Source organism: Malaclemys terrapin, chromosome 8, assembly GCF_027887155.1.
Source record: "Malaclemys terrapin pileata isolate rMalTer1 chromosome 8, rMalTer1.hap1, whole genome shotgun sequence".
NCBI lineage: Eukaryota > Metazoa > Chordata > Testudines > Emydidae > Malaclemys > Malaclemys terrapin.
In genome coordinates this window covers 23394759-23417343 of record NC_071512.1, presented here as the reverse complement: position 1 = coordinate 23417343, position 22585 = coordinate 23394759, and the positions used below count along the sequence as shown (strand labels likewise).

The 22585-nt window shown below is 40.1% G+C and overlaps 1 protein-coding gene across 5 annotated transcripts in view; it reads left to right on the top strand.

Moving 5' to 3' along the window:
- The window catches only part of ATP10B (ATPase phospholipid transporting 10B (putative)), a 236035-nt gene that overhangs the window by 197765 nt on the left and 15685 nt on the right, over positions 1–22585 (top strand). For all 5 annotated transcript variants that reach the window (XM_054038561.1, XM_054038560.1, XM_054038562.1 and 2 more), the window contains 7 exons: positions 1518–1770; positions 4937–5172; positions 14532–14720; positions 16120–16732; positions 17255–17361; positions 18562–18688; positions 20243–20427. In XM_054038561.1, the coding sequence (XP_053894536.1) occupies positions 1518–1770; positions 4937–5172; positions 14532–14720; positions 16120–16732; positions 17255–17361; positions 18562–18688; positions 20243–20427 (1710 nt within the window). The remainder of the gene's footprint in view (positions 1–1517; positions 1771–4936; positions 5173–14531; positions 14721–16119; positions 16733–17254; positions 17362–18561; positions 18689–20242; positions 20428–22585) is intronic.

The following is a 22585-nucleotide window of genomic DNA, read 5'->3' as shown; positions in this document are numbered from 1 at the left end:
TCTGTAGCTTTGGAAATGGTGATATAATGGCTGGCAAGCAGATGTCAAGTTACAGACTCTTGATAGTTGAATTTATTTTTAAAACTTTTGTAAAAATACTACGGTATTTTACAGAAATGGTCCAAAATACTAGTGTACAGCAGTGAGTGCAATATTTTGGACCGGTATTCTAGAATGCTTAAGTGATAACAGCCTTTTTTGTATTTGTAATGGCAGAGAACCAGTTGCTATACATCAGGTGGAAGCACCTTTTTATCTTGAAAGCTTCTTAAGTTTTAGGGTTCTACAGCATCTGAAAACCCATACATTATTGTAGTTAATTCACAATAGTCACTATAGTATGAGTATATGTATGTACATACACACAATTATATATATTTAAGATACAGATTTTTTTCTGACCCTTCCCGAGTGTATTGATATGAAGGAGATGGTAATATCATTAAACTAGTTCCAGAATTGATCGCATGCACACAGAGGAGGACAATTCCATCAGTATGTTAGAACTTTCAGTGTTTTCACCCCTGATTCAGAATGAGAATTCTACTTAGTAGCTCGAGGAAACAGTGAAACAAAAATTATTGTACTCTTTACCAACAGGGAATAATAACTAGATAAGGCTGTGTTGGCGTGGAAAAAGAAGATAAATTAGAACTGGGAGACCATATATCTGAATCTGATTAAGCCTAACTGAGAACATTTTATGGAATGGGGATTTATTTTTCGTATTTATTATTATAGCCACTGAGATTTAAACAGGCAAAATTTGTTTAATATGAATAAAATATGAGGACAACTTTCTGATCTGTTGGTAGAATCCCTAGGGAAGCTATGCATTATTTCTGAAATAGAATACTTGTACGTTCTGGGAATTTAGAGGTTTTTGGGGGGATAACAGGAGAGGGGAAAGTGGTAAAAAAAAAAAAAGCAGTTACTTATGAAATGTATTTATATTAAGACTTGAAAAATATGCTAGTCCATCCTATTTTAGGAACAATATGAGCAAGATGCACATTGGCCTAGAAACACATTTTGGATAGTGTTGTGAATCCCATCTGAGCACTTCCAAATATAGCACCTCTTGACCCACATCCACCGCACCTATCCATAGGGTGCTATTATGTGTACAGCATCATTCCACTTCTGGATGGCTGTTTCTGGCACCATAGCCTCAGTCCTAGAATATGAATTTCCTGGTAGTATATCATTTCCATATATACATGTTTAGTGAGAGTCAGGAGATGCATGAACATTATTTTCTGTGCTTATGGTCAAGATGTTACATCATGGAGCTTCTGTGAGGGTGACCTTGACCTATACATTCCCTGTGAATTACAGGGACAGTGAAAATCTCCCTGCCACAGAGTTAATAAGACTTAGACTCCAGAAAGAACTTTTTCTCCTCCATAAGTGTCATGACTGCAACTGACATGGGACATGGCTGATAGTGAAAAGTACAGAGAGAAAAAAGACCCACCACTGAGGTTCTAACGTCTTGTGGAACATTCTTCTTTCAGATTTTAATCCCCATTTCTCTCTACGTGTCCATCGAGTTCGTCAAGCTGGGCCAAGTTTTCTTAATTCACAATGACATCGAACTGTATGATGAAGATGTAGATTTGCCCATACAGTGTCGAGCCCTAAATATCACTGAAGATCTGGGGCAAATCCAATACATCTTTTCAGATAAAACTGGGACGCTAACAGAGAACAAGATGGTGTTTCGGCGCTGTACTGTCGATGGAAATGAGTTTTCACATCAGGAAAATGGTAAAACTCAAAGAAATATTATTATATTATGATCCTACTATACCTTCTCCTGGCTGGCTAAATGTGGCTTAGTGTTCCATTTTGTGGTTTGTTTGGTTTTTTTTTTTTTTTTGGTTTGGTTTGGTTTTTTTGGTGACTGTCTTATTATAAAGGTTCACCAGAGAGTGGAAGTTTTTTTAATTATTCTGAAGCCACATAACTAATCTTCATCTTCCCACATCAAACATCTGAGCCTCTGCTCTACTGTGATCAACAATTCAGGACTGCAAGGAAGAAATATCCTCTTAAATTCACTACACTGTAGTAACTGCCAGCCCTACCTTTCCCTTATTCTTACTAAGTGAGATAAGTGGTAATTAAATTCAGTGGGTCCAAAAGTAATTACCATACAAACATCTGGGTAATGCGGAAGGTAGGAACAATTATTTGTTTGCTAGAACAGGCCTAAACGACAAAGTCCATATCTGAAGTTCCCCAAAGTTTGCGGGTATTTGAATCTGGGATTTTTGGCTAGGTCCATTGCTGATAGTTACTTTTTCATTAATAAATATTGCTTATAGATTTTGTTAAAACCTCATTGAAATTGATGGGTGTGAATGCTGTCTTCATTTAAGATAGCTGTAAGAGATAGTTAAGGAGCCCCACCTAAAAACAGGCATAACCTCACACCATATAGACAGAAGGCACAATGTGTGTGTAAGTGAGAGAGAGACAAGCTGAAGTACAGACAAACTGAGCACGCGGGGACAGACAAACTGAAGCAAGACATACTGAGAGAGCCTGGACAAGCACAGTTTATGGCCATGAAAGAAGCTAGAGAATGGGTTTCTGGGTCTGGTGCTGACTAAAGATGCTTGGGACTGTAAGCAAAAAATGTGTCTCATTTTGATTCCTTCTGCATTCAGAGATGCAGGATTCTGTATGTTCCTTTTAAATAAATAAGTTTGTCTCAAAGAAAACACCAGACCTCATCATCAATTTTTACATCCAACTGCAACCCCCACAGGGCCACAAACTTTCACAAGCCACTTAGGTCAAAAAGGGATAACAATATTATTGGTCTAATCTCACAGTCCTTGCTAAGGCAAAATTCCCATTTCACTGCAACTCCCTTTCATGTTGTATTCTTCAGTGGGAGTTTTTCCTGTGTAGGTAGTGCAAGATTAGGCCCAAAGTGCTTTACTATGCATATAACTACTCCACCTCTACATTATATTTAGAATGTCATTAAGCTGGCCAGCAGCTGCCAAATAGATTTTCATGCTCTGTGAGTGAAAACATTACCAAATTTGTGAATTACAATAGTTCATTCTTCTGTTCCACTGAACTGCAAAAAGTGCAGCTAAAGAGTCTGTAGTTAACAGAAGTCCATAAAAGTAATCAGTTTCTTGTTGTTTTGGTTTGTAATGATAAACATTTCAGTGGGAGGCTTGCCAAGAAACTGAACTGTGCATGAAAGTTTTTTCTGGTGATGGTTTAGAGATTGTGTGTGTCCCCAGTGTACAACCTGGAACTGTGGCACTGCTGTGCCCTCTTAACTGTCCAACCTGGGCTGTCTCTCGTGATGTTTTGCTAGTGACAAGTGGCAAACCCCTCCAGATGCTATGATCACTCAGTCAACAATATGCAGGGATGCACCCAGATAAGTTGCACAAATGCTCTCTAAGACAGTGGTTCTCAACCAGAGGTATGTGTACCCCTGGGTGTATTCAGAAGTCTTCCAGATGATATGTCAACTCATCTAGATATTTGCCTAGTTTTACAACAGGCTACATAAAAAGCACTAGCAAAGTCAGTACAAACGAAAATTTCATACAGACAATGACTTATTTATACTGCTTTATATACTATAAACTGAAATGTAAGTACAATATTTCTATTCCAATCAATTTATTTTAATATTATTTGGTAAAAATGAGAAAGTCAGCACATTTTCAGTAATAGTGTGCTGTGACACTTTTGTATTTTTATATCTGATTTTATAAGCGAGTAGTTTTTAAGTGAGATGAAACTTGGGGTACACAAGACAAATCAGACTCCTGAAAGGGGTACAGTAGTCTGGAAAGGTTGAGAGACACTGCTCTAAGCCACTCATGAACCATACACAGGGAAACACCAGCAAATCTCCCCAACTCTGCACCCCAGAAATGTACCTGCTCAAGATCTTCTCTTGAACAATACAAGTTCATTAATTAGTTCGACAATTCATCAAAGGATAGTGGACATGCACCAGCCCTTATAATCTGAGCAGATTCCCCAAGCACTCTAGACAAACTCACTGGTAAGGATAAAACATTAAAATAAGTGTTTTTAGCTACAGAAAGATTTTAAGTGATTATAAGAGTTAGGCATAGAGATCAAAGTTGGTTACATAAGAAATAAAAATAAAATCACAGTCTAAATTCTAAACTTTATCAAACTAAGCAAGATTTGAATCAGTTTTTCTTACCCCATTGGATGTTGCAGGCAGGTTACAGTTCTTAATACGCAGGCTAAATTCCCTTCTCAGCCTGAGACCAATCTCCCCAGTTCAAAGTCTTTGTCTTCCCAGTGTTCTTGTTGCCTTCAGGATAGGTGGGAGAGGAGAGAGGCCAGGGGCTGATGTCACCGTCCCCAATTTATACCCCCCCCCAATCCATGTGCATGGAAAGAGAGTGTCTCAAACATGGAGTGAGGTCACATGTTCTAAATGGCCAAGTGACACTGGGCCTCCATCTATGTGCTTCAGGAGGGACCCTCTGGGAGAGTGGATTCTCCTTAATGGGCCATCAAATCTGGCTGGCTATCCCTAATGTAAATCTGGTTTGGAGGTGTTAGTTGCTCTTTTGTTGCTACTGAAAGGCTGTGGGCATCTCCCAGACTCACAACATATTTCAATATCAAACATATAGCAAACTCCATAACTTCACATACAATGGTAATATATACAATTCAACAGGATAATAATGTTCCACAGATCATGACTTCTTGAATGATACCTCACAAGACACACTTTGTACAAAACATTCAATCATATAACAGTGGTGAATATGTGAGTACAGGGTGTCATTTTGAGGTACAGAGCGTCACAGATTATCAGAGTTAGTAATAATAATAATAAAATCTTCTCAGTAATACTGCTAATAACAAGAAAAGACTAGGCAAGATCTTGGTTTCTCTCTTCCAGCCAAACGCCTGGAAACCCATAAGGAACTGGACTCAGATGATGAAGACTGGACAAGACATCAGCATTTCGCTCTTCCTGTTATCAAGATCGAGAAACCAGACACTTTAAAACAGAAAAACACTAAGCCCTTGAGGAGGTGCCAAAGTGCCCGGGCTCGTTTTCAGGGACATTCAAGGAAGAAATCATTGGGGCGTTGTGACAGCCTTCAGTCTCAAGTGGCGTTCAGCAGTACCATAGTGAGTAACTTCAGATTCGGTCAATATGTTTTTGAGATCTCTGCTTCATGCAACTTTTTGAGGGGAGGAGGGAGCCGAAGGAGAAAATAGTCAATGAAACAGCACTCATTTACTAGATTGGGAGCAAGGAAACTATAACCTGCTACTTGCCGGAGAATGCTATACATGGTCACCCCAGATGAATTTCAGTCTATTACACTATATCATGGAAAAGTGACAAATTGAGCCACCAGGAGAGTTACCAGTATCTTGTTATTCTGTCAGAAGACAGGTCTCACTTCACTACAGATAAAATACAGTGAACCTAGTATGATTTTTAGTACAAAGTTAAAAATATAAAATTTGAGTTTTATATAAAATGTAGTTCCAAAATAAGGCTGTAATCCTACAAAATGCTGAGCACTCTGGCCTCAATCCAGCAACATACTTAGGCACATCCTTAATTTCAAGTACACAAGTAGTCTCATTGACACCAATGGGACTATGCACATGCTTAAAATTAAATACTAGTGCTGATCGAAAACTTGCAGAATTTCATCACAAGTTTGTCAGAACTTCAGCAGAAAAAATGGGTCAACGTTTTCAGTTCTAATTTTTGTAAAAATTTTGTCCCATTTTTGTGACAGCAGGTTGAAAATTCAGAATTTTGATTTTTTTTTTTTTTTGAAATTTGAAAAGGAACAAAATTTTCCCAAATATTGTTACTTTTTCACTCTGCTCTGTTACACACACACACTCAAGTACTTTACTGGATTTCAGCCAGAGTGCTCATCACTTTAGGGGGTCGAACCCTAAGCCCTCATTCTGCAAAGAAGCTCCGGATGGCAATCTCTTATGCCCACTGATTCCCAGTGACTTTTGTTTGTGGGATGTAGGCTTATGAATGCATTTATTACAAGCTTCTGCCTTGCTAACTCAGTATCTCTGTTATGTAGAAGTGGACATCAGTTAGTACTCTGTTAACTTCTGGAATCTGTTTAATTCATGATAATCTTATTGCTTGCTGGTCTGTTGTCTTCCATCCCATTTTTCCACATAGTACATTGAGAACTTCTCTGTATCTATTTGCTTTATGGATCATGGCATTTCAGGTGTGTAAAACGTCTCCTTCAAGAGAATTTTTCCCCAACTATTTTTTCTATTATTGTAAAATAATTGAGTCAGAATCTATAGCTTCTTGCCTCTCTCTCCAGTTCTTTTTTGCATTTTTTTAAGGGTGGGAGTTAAAATTTTTCTCACTTCACTTTGCAAATTGAGTTAGAAATAGGGTTTCCTGCTTCTTGGAGTAGCTAATCCTGGAACCCACAAGTGGAGAGGCAATTCTTGATTTAGTCGTAAATGGTTCTGGTCCAAGAGGTGAATATAGCTGAATGAAAACTACTTAAAAACACCATAATGGAGAGTAAAATTAATGTATACCCCAAATTAAAAAAAAAAATACTGGTAGAGGACCAAAAAATGCCACTGTGGATAAACAGCACAGTAAAAGAGGCTGTTAGAGGCAAAATAAAAGGCATGCTTTAAAAATTGGAAGTCAAATCCTACTGCGGAAAATAGAAAGGAGCACAAACTCTGGCAAGTCAAGTGTAAAAATATAATTAGGCAGGCCAAAAAAAGAATTTGAAGAGCAACTAGCAAAAGACAAAAAAACTAACAGCAATTTGTTTAGTGCATCAGAAGCAGAAAGCCTGCTGAACAGTCGGTGGGCAACTGGACAATCAACTTCCCTGAGTGCTAAAGGAGCACTCAGGGAAGACAAGACCATTGCAGAGAAGCTAAATGAATTATTTGCATGGGTGTTTATTGAAAAGGATGTGAGGAAGATTCCCATGCCTGAGCCACTCTTTTTATGTGACAAATCTGAGGAACTGTCCCAGATTGAGGTGTCGTAGAGGAGGTTTTGGAACAAATTGAATAATTAAACAGTAATAAGCCACCAGGACCAGATGGTATTCACCCAAGAGCTCTGAAGAAACTCAAATATGAAATTGCAGAACTACTAACTGTAGTATGTAACCTATCACTTAAATCAGCCTCTAAGCCAAATGACTGGAGGATAACTAATATATAATAACATTTTTTTAAAAAGACTCAATAGGCGATCCTGGCACTTACAGGCCGGTAAACCTAACTTCAATACCAAGTCAATTGGTTGAAACTGTAGTAAAGAACAAAATTATCAGACGCATAGAACAGGGGTGGCCAACCTGAGCCTGAGAAGGAGCCAGAATTTACCAATGTACATTGCCAAAGAGCCACAGTAATACATCAGCAGCCCCCCCATCAGCACCCCCCTCCTCGACCAGATACTCCTGATCACCGGCAGCCCCACCGATCAGCGCCTCCCCCTCCCTCCCCGCACCTCCCAATCAGCTGTTTTGTGGCATGCAGGAGGCTCGGAGGGGAGGGGGAGGAGCGAGGGCATGGCAGGCTCAGGGGAGGGGGCACAAAGGGGTGGAGTGGGGGCAGGGCCTGTGGCAGAGCCAGGGGTTGAACAGTGAGCATCCCCTGGCACATTGGAAAGTTGGCGCCTGTAGCTCTAGCCCCGGAGTCGGTGCCTATATAAGGAGCCGCATATTAACTTCTGAAGAGCCACATGTGGCTTAGGAGGAAACAGGTTGGCCACCCCTGACATAGATGAACATAATATTTTGAGGAAGAGTCAAGTCGGCTTTTGAAATGGAAATCATGCCTCACCAACCTAATAGAATTCTTTGAGGGAGTCAACAGGTATGAGGACAAGGGTGATCCAGCGGATATAGTGGACTTTCAGAAAGCCTTTGACAAGGTCTCACACTTATGACTGCTTAGTTTACTTAAGAGCTGGGATAACAGGGAAGGTCCTCTCATGGGTCAGTAACTGGTTAAAAGATAGAAAACAAAGGGTAGGAATAAATGGTCAGTTTTCAGAATGGAGAGAGGTGAATAATGGGGTCACCCATGGATTTGTACTGCGAGTAGTGCTGTTCAACATATTCATAAATGATCTGGAAAAAGGGGTAAAATGTGCAGATGATACAAAATTACTCAAGATAGTTAAATCCAAAGCTGAGTACAAAGAGTTACAAAGGGATCTCACAAAACTGGGTGACTGGGCAACAAAATGGCAGATGAAATTCAATGTGGATAAATGCAAAGTAATGCGCACTGGAAAACAAAATCCCAACTACATATACAAAATGATGAGGTCTAATTTAGCTGTTACCACGCAAGAAAGTGATCATGGAGTCATTGTGAATAGTTCTCTGAAAATATCTGCTCAATGTGCAGTAGCAGTCAAAAAAGCTAACAATGTTAGGAATCATTGGGAAAGACAGAAAATATCATAATGCCACTATATAAATCCATGGTACGCCCACATCTTGAATACTGCATGCGGTTCTGGTCACCCCATCTCAAAAAAGATATATTAGAATTGGAAAAGGAACAGAGAAGGCAACAAAAATGATTAAGGGTATGGAACAGATTCCATATGAGGAGAGATTAAAAAGACTGGGAATTTTCAACTTAGAAAGGGGATGACTAAGAGGGGATATGATAGAGGTTTATAAAATCATGACAGGTGTGGAGAAAGAGAATTAAAAAATGTTATTTACTCCTTCACATAACACAAGAACCAGGGGTCACCCAGTGAAATTAATAGGCAGCAGGTCTAAAACAACCATAAGGAAGTACTTCTTCACACAATGCACAGTCAACCTGTTGATCTCATTGCCCGATGATGTTGTGAAGGCCAAAACTATAACGTGGTTCAAACAAGAACTAGATACATTCAAGGAGGATAGGTCCATCAATGGCTATACCCAAAAATGGTAGGGATGCAACCTCATGCTCTGGATGTCCTTAGCCTCTGACTGCATAGAAGCTGGGAGTGGATGACGGGACAGATCACTCAATGATTGCCTGTTCTGTTCATTCCCTCTGAAGCATCTGGCATTGGCCACTGTCAGAAGTCAGAATACTGGGTTAGATGAACCATTGGCCATTCTTATGTTTTTAGACTTTGGATTCTCTATGTACGTTTTCCTGAATTTTGGTATCAAACAGACAAAGGGCAAGAAAAAAATTCTTCTCTATATAATAGACAGGAGTGTCCAAAGGGCCGCAAGCTGGGATTCTCCTTTTTTTTTTTTTTTCGGCTTCTAAATGCCAAGTTTCCAAGTGTTGTACCAGCTATGAAAACTGGTTGCCCCAGATAAAAGGAAAATTTGCAATCTTTGCAATGCTGAGAAGAGTGTTTTTTGGATACAGGTTAGCACAGCATCTGCTGTGAGCACCCGCCTGGTGGGACTGTTGCCAAGAGAAGTGTTAAAGTAGGAGAGCTGTTAATATAATAGTATGCTACGGAATTTGCTGAGTTTTAATGGAAAGTAATATAGTGCTGAACAAGAGAGAATCTTCTGTAAATGCCAAATAGGTGTGGAACCAAAAGGAAGTATAAAGAGTTCCTTTTTTTTTTTTTTTTTTTTTTTTTGTTTAAACAATGTTCTCTGTTTGGTAGGACTGGCTGGAAAACACCAATTCAATTTTGCAGAAAATGTCAAGGTTTTAATATTGTTTCCATTTTGATGCAGGACAAAGCAAAGACCTTTTAAATTGTTTCATGAGAAAAACAGCCCACTGGTTGGGGTACTCACCTGGGAAGCAGGAGACCCAGGTTCAAATTCCTCATCTGCCTGGATTTGTACCATTGACTTGAACCTGGGTCTCCCACATCACAAGTGAGTGCTCTCACCATCTGGCTGTAGAGCTAGTGTCCCTCTCAGAGAGAGAGAGAGAGAGAGAGAGAGAGAGACTGTTTCTGTCGGCACTCTCCAACAGACTATAGGCCAGGGGTTGACTCCAGAGCCACTTGCGGCTCTTCAGAAGTTAATATGTGGCTCCTTGTATAGGCACCGACTCTGGGGCTGGAGCTACAGGCGCCAACTTTCCAATGTGCCGGGGGATGCTCACTGCTCAACCCCTGGCTCTGCCACAGGCCCTGCCCCCACTCCACCCCTTCCCACCCCCTCCCTGAACCTGCCATGCCCTCGCTTCTCCCCCTCTCCCTCCACCCCCCAAGCCTCCTGCATACCACAAAACAGCTGATCAGGAGGTGTGGGGAGGGAGCGGGAGGCGCTGATCGGTGGGGCTGTCGGTGGTCAGGAGGCTCTGGGACCGGACGGGGGATGCTGACAGGGGGGCTGCTGATGTATTACTGTGGCTCTTTGGTAATGTACATTGGTAAATTCTGGCTCCTTCTCAGGCTCAAGTTGGCGACCCCTGCCATAGGCTATTCTGGGGCAAATGGGTCTCTTTCACTCATCAGCAGTTCTTTCTGGACCTAAAACATCTTCCTGATCAAAATTTAATTATAACCAATGCATTTCTGTAATGAATCAGCATTTTCCAACAAAAAGTGTTTTTGTCAAAAAGTTTCCAACCACTTCTATTATACTGTGATTGCAAAGCCAACTGGAAAGTGGTCTTACATGAATCGGTGATAAGCAGTCTGCATTAGTTACTTTTAAGTGTTTTCATACTGTTAGTACTCTATTGTCTGGCTATACCGAAAGAAAGACAGCAGATATTTGACATGGGTTTAATCAGGCCTCACCTTTATTATTAGATGTCTGGGACTACCTGGCAGATAAAAGTGTGCAGTGCAGGTAACCCCATATTTATTTCATAATTACCAAGGGGGCTTTTTACCAGCTCCCCCTCTTTTTCCACCCAGGTCACTCAAGCAAATCCATTGACAGGACCTTACCTTCCACCACCACCTCATAGGAGGGTTAAGGTGGACTATAATAATGGGGGTTAGCTCCCTGCTGTATCAATCATAGGGGTCCCAAACCATCCCCCATTCGCTCCTTTATTGACACCTCTTTTTAAGTCCTTTTCCAACCCATTATCCGGTCACTGTATACCTTCCCTATGGAGTACCTGCACTGGACATCCGCCACAAGGAGGTGCCAGCCATTAGCTTGGCTGCCTCCTCCGCAAACCCAGTTGGGTTCCCAGACATTTCCTAATGCCTCTTGTATGGGTTTTACACTTTATCGCTATATCTTGAGAGGTTTTAGGATTATGGAGCTAGGTGGCTACAAGAATTATCCAAGCTTGAATGTTTTGTGAGTGCATCTATGCTTGACAGGTTTTGCTGTTTTGTTGAAATATGAGATGGTTTCATCAATTAATATGTTGCTGTCAGTGTAATCCTGAGAAGGAAACAGATGATGATGTTGTTTCTTTCGTGGCATTTGATAGCGTTAATGAAAATGGAGTCTGCTGATCCTGGAGAAAAATATAAGCAGCACGGTGTGGTCCATTCTGGAATAGAAATTACAAAGATATGATGCAAGAGGCAGCATAGTCTAATTTTTCAGTAGTGTCCTCTATTTGTGTTCCTGCAAATACTTGTGCCCATGTTTTTCACCTCATAGTAAGTTTTAGCATAAATGACAGCAATTGTATACTAAGCTACCTGTGTCTGGTGCCATTAACAATTACCCCTGCAAAATTAGAGGTCGAGTTAAAGCCAGGTTGAAAATCGGTCTACCTAATCAATTCCCAAGAAGAAAGAGAGAGATTATTTAAAGTTCAGAATACCTGTCAAGTTTGTAGTGTTTATACCAGTGCCAGGGAATTTGTATTGACTCTGCATAACTTAAGATCATATGGGTGGGAAAGGAATAAAGAATGGTAAAAAAGCTGTATTTCAGAAAGCCACAGAGATAGAATGTTTTCTGTGTCATTAATTTCTCCCTGATTCGGTGAGGAAATGGAGAGGCGGGGTGGGGAAGGTGAAAGATCAATCCTATTGAGACGTTTATAGGCGAGAAATCAGATTTCTCTTTCCTTCAAGACGCAGATGACAATGAAAACTAATTCTTTTTGTATCCATCAAAACCCAGCTTCACTGAGAAACAGCCTGCAGCCCAATCGGAATTACCCATTTCATGCTGGGACCGACAAATGTTCCCTTATGTTGGCCAGCTTCATGGTTTCTATTTGTGTCTCAAGTGGAGAGATCGCCAATTTATTTTATTAATTTTGTCTCCTGCTGCTGCTGCTGCAACTTCTCCATGCGAAAAAGGCTGCATCAAATCATGTGCTACAAAATAAAAAATAGACCCTGGGATGGACTTTCTTGTACTATAGAAGAATGGAAGGAGAAACCTTACAATATGAAAAGGAATAAATTATGGAAAAAGATAGAAAGAGGATTATCACTGTCCATATTCCCTTTGCTATGCATTTTAAATTAAGGTTCTTACAGCACTCTTGATCTAGATTTAATAAGTCTGCTATTGCATGTCTTATAAATATCACTATTATTAGAAATATTTCTTGAAGACTGGCAGTTTTCATAGTTAACGTCTTTTAAAGTCAATAACTTATTTTTAATTTTGGATTCATTTAAAGGGACACTCAAATGAAAACTATTAATAAATTACCCTTTAAAACGTAAATGGCCTTACCCATTTTATAAATATTGAACTAGCCTACTAACAATGAAGGGATTTTTAAATTTTAATTGATTTTTCATTCTTAATGCTGATTGTTTAATTTTTGCATTTCACTCAGCTTGGTCAGTGAAAATAGATGTGTCAGTTTCACCATCTGTCTCTTATACATTACCATCCAGCTACATGGAAACATATAAATCCAAGCCAACATCTGTTTTCATTTTTTAAGATAATGAAAACTTTTCTTCTAAGCTTCAGTTGTGCACTATCTAGCTTTTCAAACCTGACAGTGTCCCCTCAACATTCAATAATTGTAATATGCAGAGAAATATAGTACAGAAAGTTTCTGCACAAGTAGCATACCTGATGTTAAATAATTCTTCATCTGCTGCATGGTGCTACAGGACTGGATACTAATGATATAGATGCAGTAGAAACTGGATGGATGGATGATGGACAGGAGCAAGAGAGAGGTGTATGTTATTGTGCTTTGCTGCTTGCATGAGTGTACCTTCATGGATTTGATAAAAAGAGCACAGATACAGAATAAATAGCTAGATGTTCAGTAATCAGTAATTAATAGTTACTATATTAGGATCCTGGAAAAATTTGCATTGGCTTTTGGGATTTTGTATGTACAATTTGTGTTTTTTCATTGAAATTATGCAAGTAATAGGGAACCTCAGGTTGTGGTTTTTTCCACTGTGTGATGCTGTAGCAGCCAGTAAACACAAATGCACTTTCTTTGCTGCTGAACGTACTTGGTGTGTCTAAATCTTTCACTTATTTCAAAGGAATGTTAGTTTAAATCAGCAACCTCAGAGGCACAAGAGGGTCTACTGTAGCTGAGAGCTTAATGCATATGTCCAGTATAATTAGCGATGAATTTTATTTTTCAATTTTCAATGATTAGATCATTTAAGAATCTCTATTCACTTTAGCAAGCGGGAGTTAAAATGTAACACATTTAGCTCAGCACAACACAGCCCTGAAGGTTATTGATTTATTGTTGTTGCATACTAGGGAACTTCATAATAATTGTGTCAGATTGAAGGAGGAGAGGGCAGTGGCAGAGATGAACTGAGAAGGAAGCTAAATTATTTTGGCAGTAGTTTAAAGAAGAAATCTAAAAGCCTTGGCTCCTACAGAGGCTTGTATTTTAAAACTGGAAGATCTTATTAAATATGGCCTGAACTAAATTCAAATGTATTAAAAATCAAGTGGGGCCTAGGGATTACAATACCATGTCACAGGAATTAATGATCTCTTTAAAAAAAATCAGTGAAAACACTTTGAGGGGTGTGATTGATTTCTTTAATTTTTTTGGAAATGACATTATGGTATGAGAACAAGATGTGAAATTGGCCATACAGAGTGAAGAGCAAAAATTAAACATAGGCCCTGAATTCATTGGGTGGTCACTTGTCCCTGTTAAGCATTCCATTTAACTCAGTGATCAGCAGTTTCAAGGATCTGCCCATTTAGGTCTGGGTTTGGGTTTAGGGCCATAGTGCAGATTGTATAACATGAATTTTAATGATCTAGGTTCAGATTCTGGCCTGACTTGCACTTTTTGCAAGCCCAGCGAAGTGACCACTTCTCTATTTTGTTCTATGTAGGCTCTTATTCTACCCTCCATCATCATCATATCTGAGCACCTCATTGCATAGTCTCCGAGATAGAGAATCTTTTCTTCTTCAGGAAGATCCCTGAAGATTTCATTAGTGATTATGTGTGACCTTGACCATCTATTTATGCAACAGTGGGAATTCTATCTTTTTTTCTATATGCTGGGTACATTAGAGTATATAATACTGTACAAGCATTTCCTTGAAGGCTCTAGAAAACCTAAGGTGCAGGTCATACACAATCCCAAATGTGGTCCTTACTGAATAACTTCTCTTCCAGGAAAAGGATGTGACCCCTGATAACAGGCTGTTGATGAAAGTGAGAGATGCTGCACTCCAGATAGAGTCTTTGGCATCATTTCCATCTGCAAAGGACACCTGCTCCACCACGTCCGTTACTGACTTTTTTCTTGCACTGGCTATCTGTAATACTGTTGTGGTCTCCACAGCAACGGAGCCAAGGCAAAGGGTAATCTCACTTTAAATACATAAGGAGAATTGATTTGCTTAAAATCTGTATACTAAAATTGAAAGCTATCTGCAGTAGTAAAAAAGCACTGTTTTGGAATTGCCATATGGTTTTCTATCTTCTGTCTGCAATAATTCTAATGAGTGCTATTCAACCATTAAGGGCCCATAATGAACATCTACTCTGACCTCCTGCACATTGCAAGCCACAGAATCTCACCCACGCCTGTAATAGACTCCTAACCCCTGGCTGAGTTACTGGAGTCCAAAAATCATGGTTTAAAGACTTCAAGTTACAGAGAATCCACCATTTACACTAGTTTAAACCTGAAAGTGATCTGTGACCCACGCTGCAGAGGCAGGTGAAAATTCCTTCCCAACCCAAATATGGTCATCAGTTAGACCAGGGGTCAGCAACCTTCGGCATGCGGCCCATCAGGGTAATCCACTGGTGGGCCACGGGACATTTTGTTTACGTTGATCATCCGCAGGCACAGCCCCCCACAACTCCCAGTGGCCATGGTTTGCCGTTCCCAGCCAATGGCAGCTGTGGGAAGTGGTGCAGATGGATTACCCTGATGGGCTGTGTGCCAGAGGTTGCTGACCCCTGAGGTAGACCCTCAGCATGTGGTCAGACCTCCAGCCAGACACCTGGGAAAGAATTCTCTGTAGTAACTCAGAGCCCTCCCCATGTAGTGTCCCATCACCAGCCATTGGATATATTTGCTGCTAGCAGTCGCAGATCAGCTACATGCCATTGTAGGCAGTCTCATCATACCATCCCCTCCATAAACATATCAAGCTCAGTCTTGAATCTAGTTAGCTTTTGTGCCTGCACTGCTCCCCTTTGAAGGCTGTTCCAGAACTTCACTCCTCTGATTGTTAGAAACCTTTGCCTTATTTCAAGCCTAAATTTGTTGATGGCTAGTTATCTCTTTTTGGTCTTGTGTCCACACTGGCTCTTAAATTAAATAATTCCTCTCTATCCCTACCTACAAATCTCCCTGTCCATCATGGTGGCCCTTAAGAACTTGCCAGTCTTAAGTAAGATAAATCAATATGGCTACCTCAGTGTCTGCAGCATTCCCTTCTACTTTAGGAAATATTTTGAATGCTACGAGGTTCTCACTGAAAAACTTTGCTTAATTATCTCAGGTAGTTGGTGAACTTTTTAGGGCACCACTCTGTCTCTGCCATAGATCACCATTGAATCTAGAAGCCAACTTAACTGTTGTCCTGAAAATCCCTTGACATAATTAGTTAGAAAAAGGACAGCCGCGTATTTTTTTAAAAATCATTACTTTGATGCACAGCACAGCCCTGGGAGTTTGCAAATGTTCTTGTGGCTCACCTTGTTTAATTTCAGGTGTAATGTTCCCAATGTCTTCTCATGTCTCAAGGTTACAGCGCCACCACTGATGAAACCATCAGGGATCTCCTTGGAGAGGATTCACCAGCTGCTCCAACGGCTAAAATTAGCAAACCTTGGTCAATCTTTCTCATTGACTCAGTCCAGTTCAGACCTAGGAGCAAATGTTAATGCAAAGAATAGTAAAGAGAATCCAGCTGCCACAGACTCCTGTAAGAAAGATGACATTTCCACCCACACTTGCTCCAACTCAACAGATGGTGACTACGATGGTGATGATAGAGCAGATGCAATGCCCAGCACAGAGATGCGGAGCGCCTCCCTGGATGAGGTGTTTGGGTCTGTTAGTCAAGGCCATTTGCAGCCAGAATTTTGTTACGAGGCTGAGAGCCCAGATGAGGCAGCCCTTGTCCATGCTGCCTGTGCTTACAGTTTCACTTTAATGTCCAGGACCCCTGAGCAGGTAACTGTGAGGTTGCCACAAGGTACCCTCCTGACCTTTGACATACTTTGCACCTTGGGTTTTGACTCAGTCAGGAAAAGGATGTCTGTGGTGGTGAGGCACCCCTTTACCAATGAGATAATTGTCTACACCAAGGGAGCTGACTCTGTCATAATGGATTTACTGGAAGACCCTGCCAAAGGTAATTAGTGCACCAGCTAGTAAACTATTATCGTTATGTTGTCTGTTAATAAGTACGGGAAGTTTACAGTACTTCTTCCTGCATACAATACTATATCCAAGCTTTAGGATTATACAGGAATAATAAGTCCCTTAGTATAGTATTATTGCTGCAGATCAAAATAGAAGTATTTGTTTAACCTGAAGAGGGCTTGAAATATGGAAAAGGCTAATTAGGATTCACAGGCAGCCTAAACTAACTGGATGGTGTACTCCGCAATAATATTGTCATACAACCCTGACCAGTGTATTTTAACTTGGCAGCAATGGAGCAGTAACATAAAGAAGACCAAGAAATGCCATCCTTGAGCATATGCTTGTGGGGTTATGGAACACAAATTAATATTTATGGGCTTTGCAAGGGACTGCTGTTGTGTTAGTACACCAGCTCCTGTGTTGCCTGTTTATTATTATTATTAATTTGGCTGTTGGGTAAGGAATGCTCTGTACTAGAAATAAGTAGCTGACTGCTTATTTTTCAAAGCTGACATTAATATGGGGATGAAGCTGAGAAGAATACATGCTAAAACACAGAAACACCTGGACTGGTATGCACGATATGGCCTGCGAACCCTGTGCATAGCTAAGAAGGTAAGGAGTAATCGGACTAATGCTATTTGTTAACGATGTCCTGTACATGTGAACAGATTTATGACTTGTGAAATGTGAGAATTATAAACCCTTATGCATAAAGCCACAAGCCAAATCCTAACTGCCTAGGATTAGAAGGGAACTTTTCCTACGGACAAATTGATCTTACACTTTTTTCTGAAGTATTTGGTCACTGTCAGAGACAAGATCTTTTATCTAGATGGTTCATTGGTCAGCAATATCTGTCTCCCGTGACTACCCTATCCATTCCTAGTTAGTGAGTCCAGGCAAGATCAAACAGAATCACAATTTATTAGCTGTTCTTTTAAATTTTATTTGGCATTCAGCTTTCAAGCATCTTGTACTCAATTTGGAGCAGTTGTGCTTTATCCTGATGGTTTTAATGAAAGTTCAGCCTATGGGTAAAATCCAGCCCATGGAGGTCTGGAGTCCAGCCTTCAGAAACAACATGTCCCAGCATGCAATGCTCTATCTTGGTCCTTGCTGAGCAGCACTGGGACCAGTTGTCTTTCCAGGCCATGCCTCTCTTAAAGAGAAGACAGCTGCTGTCTATACCATTTTATGCAAATTGAGAAGGCAGGTCTGTTTTTCCTCATTGCTACTTGTCCATGCAGCTTTCAGTTGGGCAAGGTTAAAGGTCATGTGATATGTTGCAAATGGACTCTGGGATAGTAATTACCACTCTGGGATCCAAAATATTGCTGCCTTATTTCCCCAGTTTAGAACAAGGTGAGCTCTTCTTAGATGCAGTGGGGAAGACATAATGCTGAAACATTGCATCAAAATATTTTATACCAATAGACCGAAGTAATAGATGCAAGATTGTGATTTACAGGATAAGACTCAAATGCAAAGAAAGAAGTTATTTTTAAAACATAATTGTAGCCGAGGATTCTCTAAAAATCTGTTACTCGGTATTCTACCTGAACAATACTCTGCCTGTGCAAACTTTCCATTACGCATCTATACTACTTCGCTGAGACAGTGCTCCTCTCATGGACACCTTTCCTCTCTCAACTCCCCAATTCTTCCCCACTGCTTGATCCTGGCTCTGTTTCATTCTGTGAACCACCAGGAAAGGGTTGTGTTGCACTATGGTGGGCCACAGACTACACACAGTTTGAGCAACTGCTCTATCTAAATCTGAATATGAGGCATACCTGTATCCCTGTTGCACAGGTTTTGAGTGAAGATGACTTTCGGAAATGGGCCAATTTTCGTCGTGAGGCAGAGGCAGCGATTGACAACAGAGATGAGCTGCTAATGGACACAGCACAGCATCTGGAGACCAAACTCACCTTGCTAGGTAGCTAAAAATAAAGACTTGTTACTGAGTGAAACATTGCTTGCTTTCAAGTGATGTTCTTGGTAACCAAAGAAACAATGACTTCGACGAATTTATATTAAAAGGTCTTGCTGTGGCCCTTTGCAATTCTTTGGTACAAATATCAAACTCTTTAGTGCTGGATGCAGCTTCCAAGGGCAAATATTTTTATATATATAAGCTGTGTCCAGAGCACTAACGTTGGTGCACAGTGTTTTATATTGGTACCTAAGGTTTGGTACCATATGCATTCTTTCTGTATACATATGCACACACACATGCTTACCAATGGGTTTATGATTTATCTGTGTTCTGATGTTAGTTTTCTCCACTTTGAAAAAACTACAGTACATCATGCAAAAAGTTATCCATCTTGGTACTTTATGGCACCCATCCCTGTAGGATCGAAGCATCATGATTTTTTCATAAAAATGAGAGTAGTTTAATGTTCTCTATCTTGAGTCCAAATGTTTTGCTATTTTAGGCTTAGCTTTTCAAAGGAGCCCAGGTTTAACCTATTTACCTATGTGCCGTATGTTCAGCACTTTGTCATCCTGATCTATATAATTGCAGCCTGTTGTTATTATGGCTCTTCATAATCTCTGCAATGATATTTGTAAAAATTAGGATAATAACAGTAAATACTGTAAACAGAGCTGTAGGTGAGCTAGTGTAGCTGTCAGAATCTCTCACCTTTGCCAACTACAAACCCTCTGTATGCACTCCTACTTAATTTTCCTCAGAGAAGTATCCTTTTCTGCTTTAAGTAATACTGATCTTTAATGTATGGTATCACTGTTACAGCAACTTCAAAGTGGCCTCTAGTGGAAGAGATAAGAGATGACTGTTTATCACTCTTTCATATGGTGATTTACCTTCAGTATAAGTATTGGCTTCTTCAGCTAAGTTTTCACATTTCCAAAGAGGACATTTGTTGTGTCCTATCTCATTCCTTTGATGGAAGAAGCATCTGACTTGCCAGTAGAGTGTCTTTCAATTAAACAGCCAAGATTCAGTAGAATTGCATGCTGTGATGGGAACTGATACCATACTTTTTAAAAAATGCACGTAGTATATTCCTTGGCCAGTACATTGTCATTTTGGAGTATTCAAAAGAAATGAAATGAGTCACTACAGTGCCAAGTAAAATGAATGGTCACTAGTCATTGATTGCTGTTTTATGTTTCTTTTTTTAAATCTCAATCTAAATGCAGATTTTTGTATGTGTTAATCACCAGAACTGTTCAGTATTCATCCATATATTCCCTACAGGACTGATGTGAGACTTAAGATAATGCAAAAATATAGGGAATCTACATAAAGATTTTCCCCTCAATTCAGGCTTAATTTTATGCCTTTTGAAGTCTATATCAACCACTGGACGGTAGCATTGGTTTAGCTGTTGATACATGCTGGATCTTTATTTATTTATTTAGAATCAAAGATTTCTGATATCTTTTTTTTTTTTTAAACCATCTCACCACAGCTTTCAAAGGGAAATAAATTGGCTCACTTCTCATCTTCCCCTTTTACTAGGAGCAACAGGGATTGAAGATCGGCTGCAAGACGGAGTGCCCGATACGATTGCAGCTCTCCGAGAGGCTGGGATACAAATCTGGGTGCTGACTGGAGACAAGCAGGAAACAGCAGTTAATATTGCATATTCTTGTAAACTTCTGGACCAAAAAGACACTGTGTTTACCATTAATACTGAAAATAAGGTACGTCCAGAAAAGGGTGAAAAGCCTGCTGGGAAGTGCACTCCATTTCCTTCAATGATTTGGGGTTTGGAAATGCTTCATTTTGTATTAATGCTTCATGAAAAGCCAAAAAAAAATAATCCCTCAAGGCCTATTGGAAAAAGGCCTTTGACTCTTTTGATCACACATCATGCTGTATGATTCAAGCAGGTTTTATAGATTATTTTTATGAGATTAAAATATAATGAATTTTCCACATGAAAATAATCTTTTTTTTTTTTTTCCCAAAAAAAAAGGGGCATTGAGTATTATGCTTTTGAGAAAAGGTAATTTGCAGTTCAAGTGCCTGATCGCATAATAGTGTTGATGTTTGGCTTTGCTCCTTGCAATGGAATTTTCACTTGCAACGATAATTTAGCTCCAGGTGATTTCTGTAGGAGGACAATTTTAAAGTACTGCATGAGTCAGCTTGGGAAAAATGTGCAGATGTAGATTCCATTCCCTTCAAAACCTAATACCAAGGTGTAGTTAGGGTGACCAGACAGCAAATGTGAAAAATCGGGACAGGGTGTGGGGGGGTAATAGGAGACTATATAAGAAAAAGACCCAAAATTCGGGACTGTCCATATAGTATCAGGACATCTGGTCACCCTAGGTGTAGTACAATGGAGTTAGAGTAGTTAGGCTTCAAAATAAATTAGTTATTTAGTAGGGAACATTTAGCACCGCCTCTTTGTTTGGGTCAGCAGTGTACATTCTATTTAACCTTCTCATAATAGTTCTCATGGTCCTGTAAAAATAATGAGATCATTTCCTAGATGCTCCCTGTGGTGTGGCTAGCATTGATTTACACAAATATTACCTGTATGTTCACTGGTAATAAGAGGTTCATACAGTGAATAGCACAGGCATACCCTGCAAAATTGTGGGTAAAGTAACTTTTCTAGATTATCGTTCTCAGCCACTGCTACTCAGAGGTGTTATGTTTCACAGCATACAGAGAAGTTAGATAAAAACATAAAATACTCTTTCTGGAAGGTTGCAAAATACTACTTTATTTCTTAAAATCCAGAACCCTAACGCACACTAACCAAAAACCAAACAGAGACAAAGCAGCTGCTCCTTAAAGCAGGGGGTCACAATTGAACCCACCTTGCTCTAGACTGGCTTGGCTGCACAAGACCCAGATTGCATGCTTCCTTCTAGAACCCATTAGTTTGCAAGCAGGACCAGGAAACCTCTTACTCTGACAATGTTAGCTTTTAATTTTAACAGTTTTCAAAACACAAGGGAAGCCACAGCAAGCAATCGATGGAGCGAGCTATAACTTCTGAAACAACCAGAACAGAGTGAGGTGAACTCTTGCAAATGGGAGGTACCAATGAGGATAGATGCAAGTTTGGCCAAATGACCACAACTTTTTCGTAACTTCAGATGACAAAATAAGATGCCATGACACACCATCCTGCCCTGGCAGCCCTAAAAGGGGGGAGAGGCAGCTGCCACCCACCTCCTCGCTTTTCATTACTCACATCCTGAGCATTCTAACTGTCCACTAAAACCCAAGACCCACCCAATAGGCCTGCTCATTTCCAAGACCTAGCCCAGCTCTGCACAATTACTGCACAAAGACGTATTGAATTGTGCAACAAGGGCTTGTGTGTTCCTGCCAATTCATCTCTAATCTGCATAGATGGTGAGATGATATTTAAACCCCATGGAAGAGATCTATCCATCTCCCATACTCTGTGGTGTGGGAGGCCAAACCCAACCAAAAGAGAGCCTGAACATTACCCCTCCTCCTGACCAGAATTGTGGACCACCTCATAAGTGGGCTAGAACAAGTCATCTCTAGGCTTTGCTTGGGATCAGGAGTGATGCTTATGCTACAGCTCAGATGGCATATGGCAGGATCATGTGATTTATCTGCCCAAGTGACAGCCAAGTTAGTTTCACACATGCTTCCATGCAGCTGTTGTGCGGATTAACTAAATGGTTTGTAAAGTGCTTTGAATGTGAAAAGCAATGAATAAGTGTTGAATATTTTATTGTGATGGACACTTTTATAGAGAAGTTAGATGGCCTACTTTGTAGCTTCTTTTGTCTGTGGCTAGCAGCTCCCTAGACAGGAACAGAATTCTGTACAAATGTCTTTTTTTAAAATATATTCTTTTTGGAA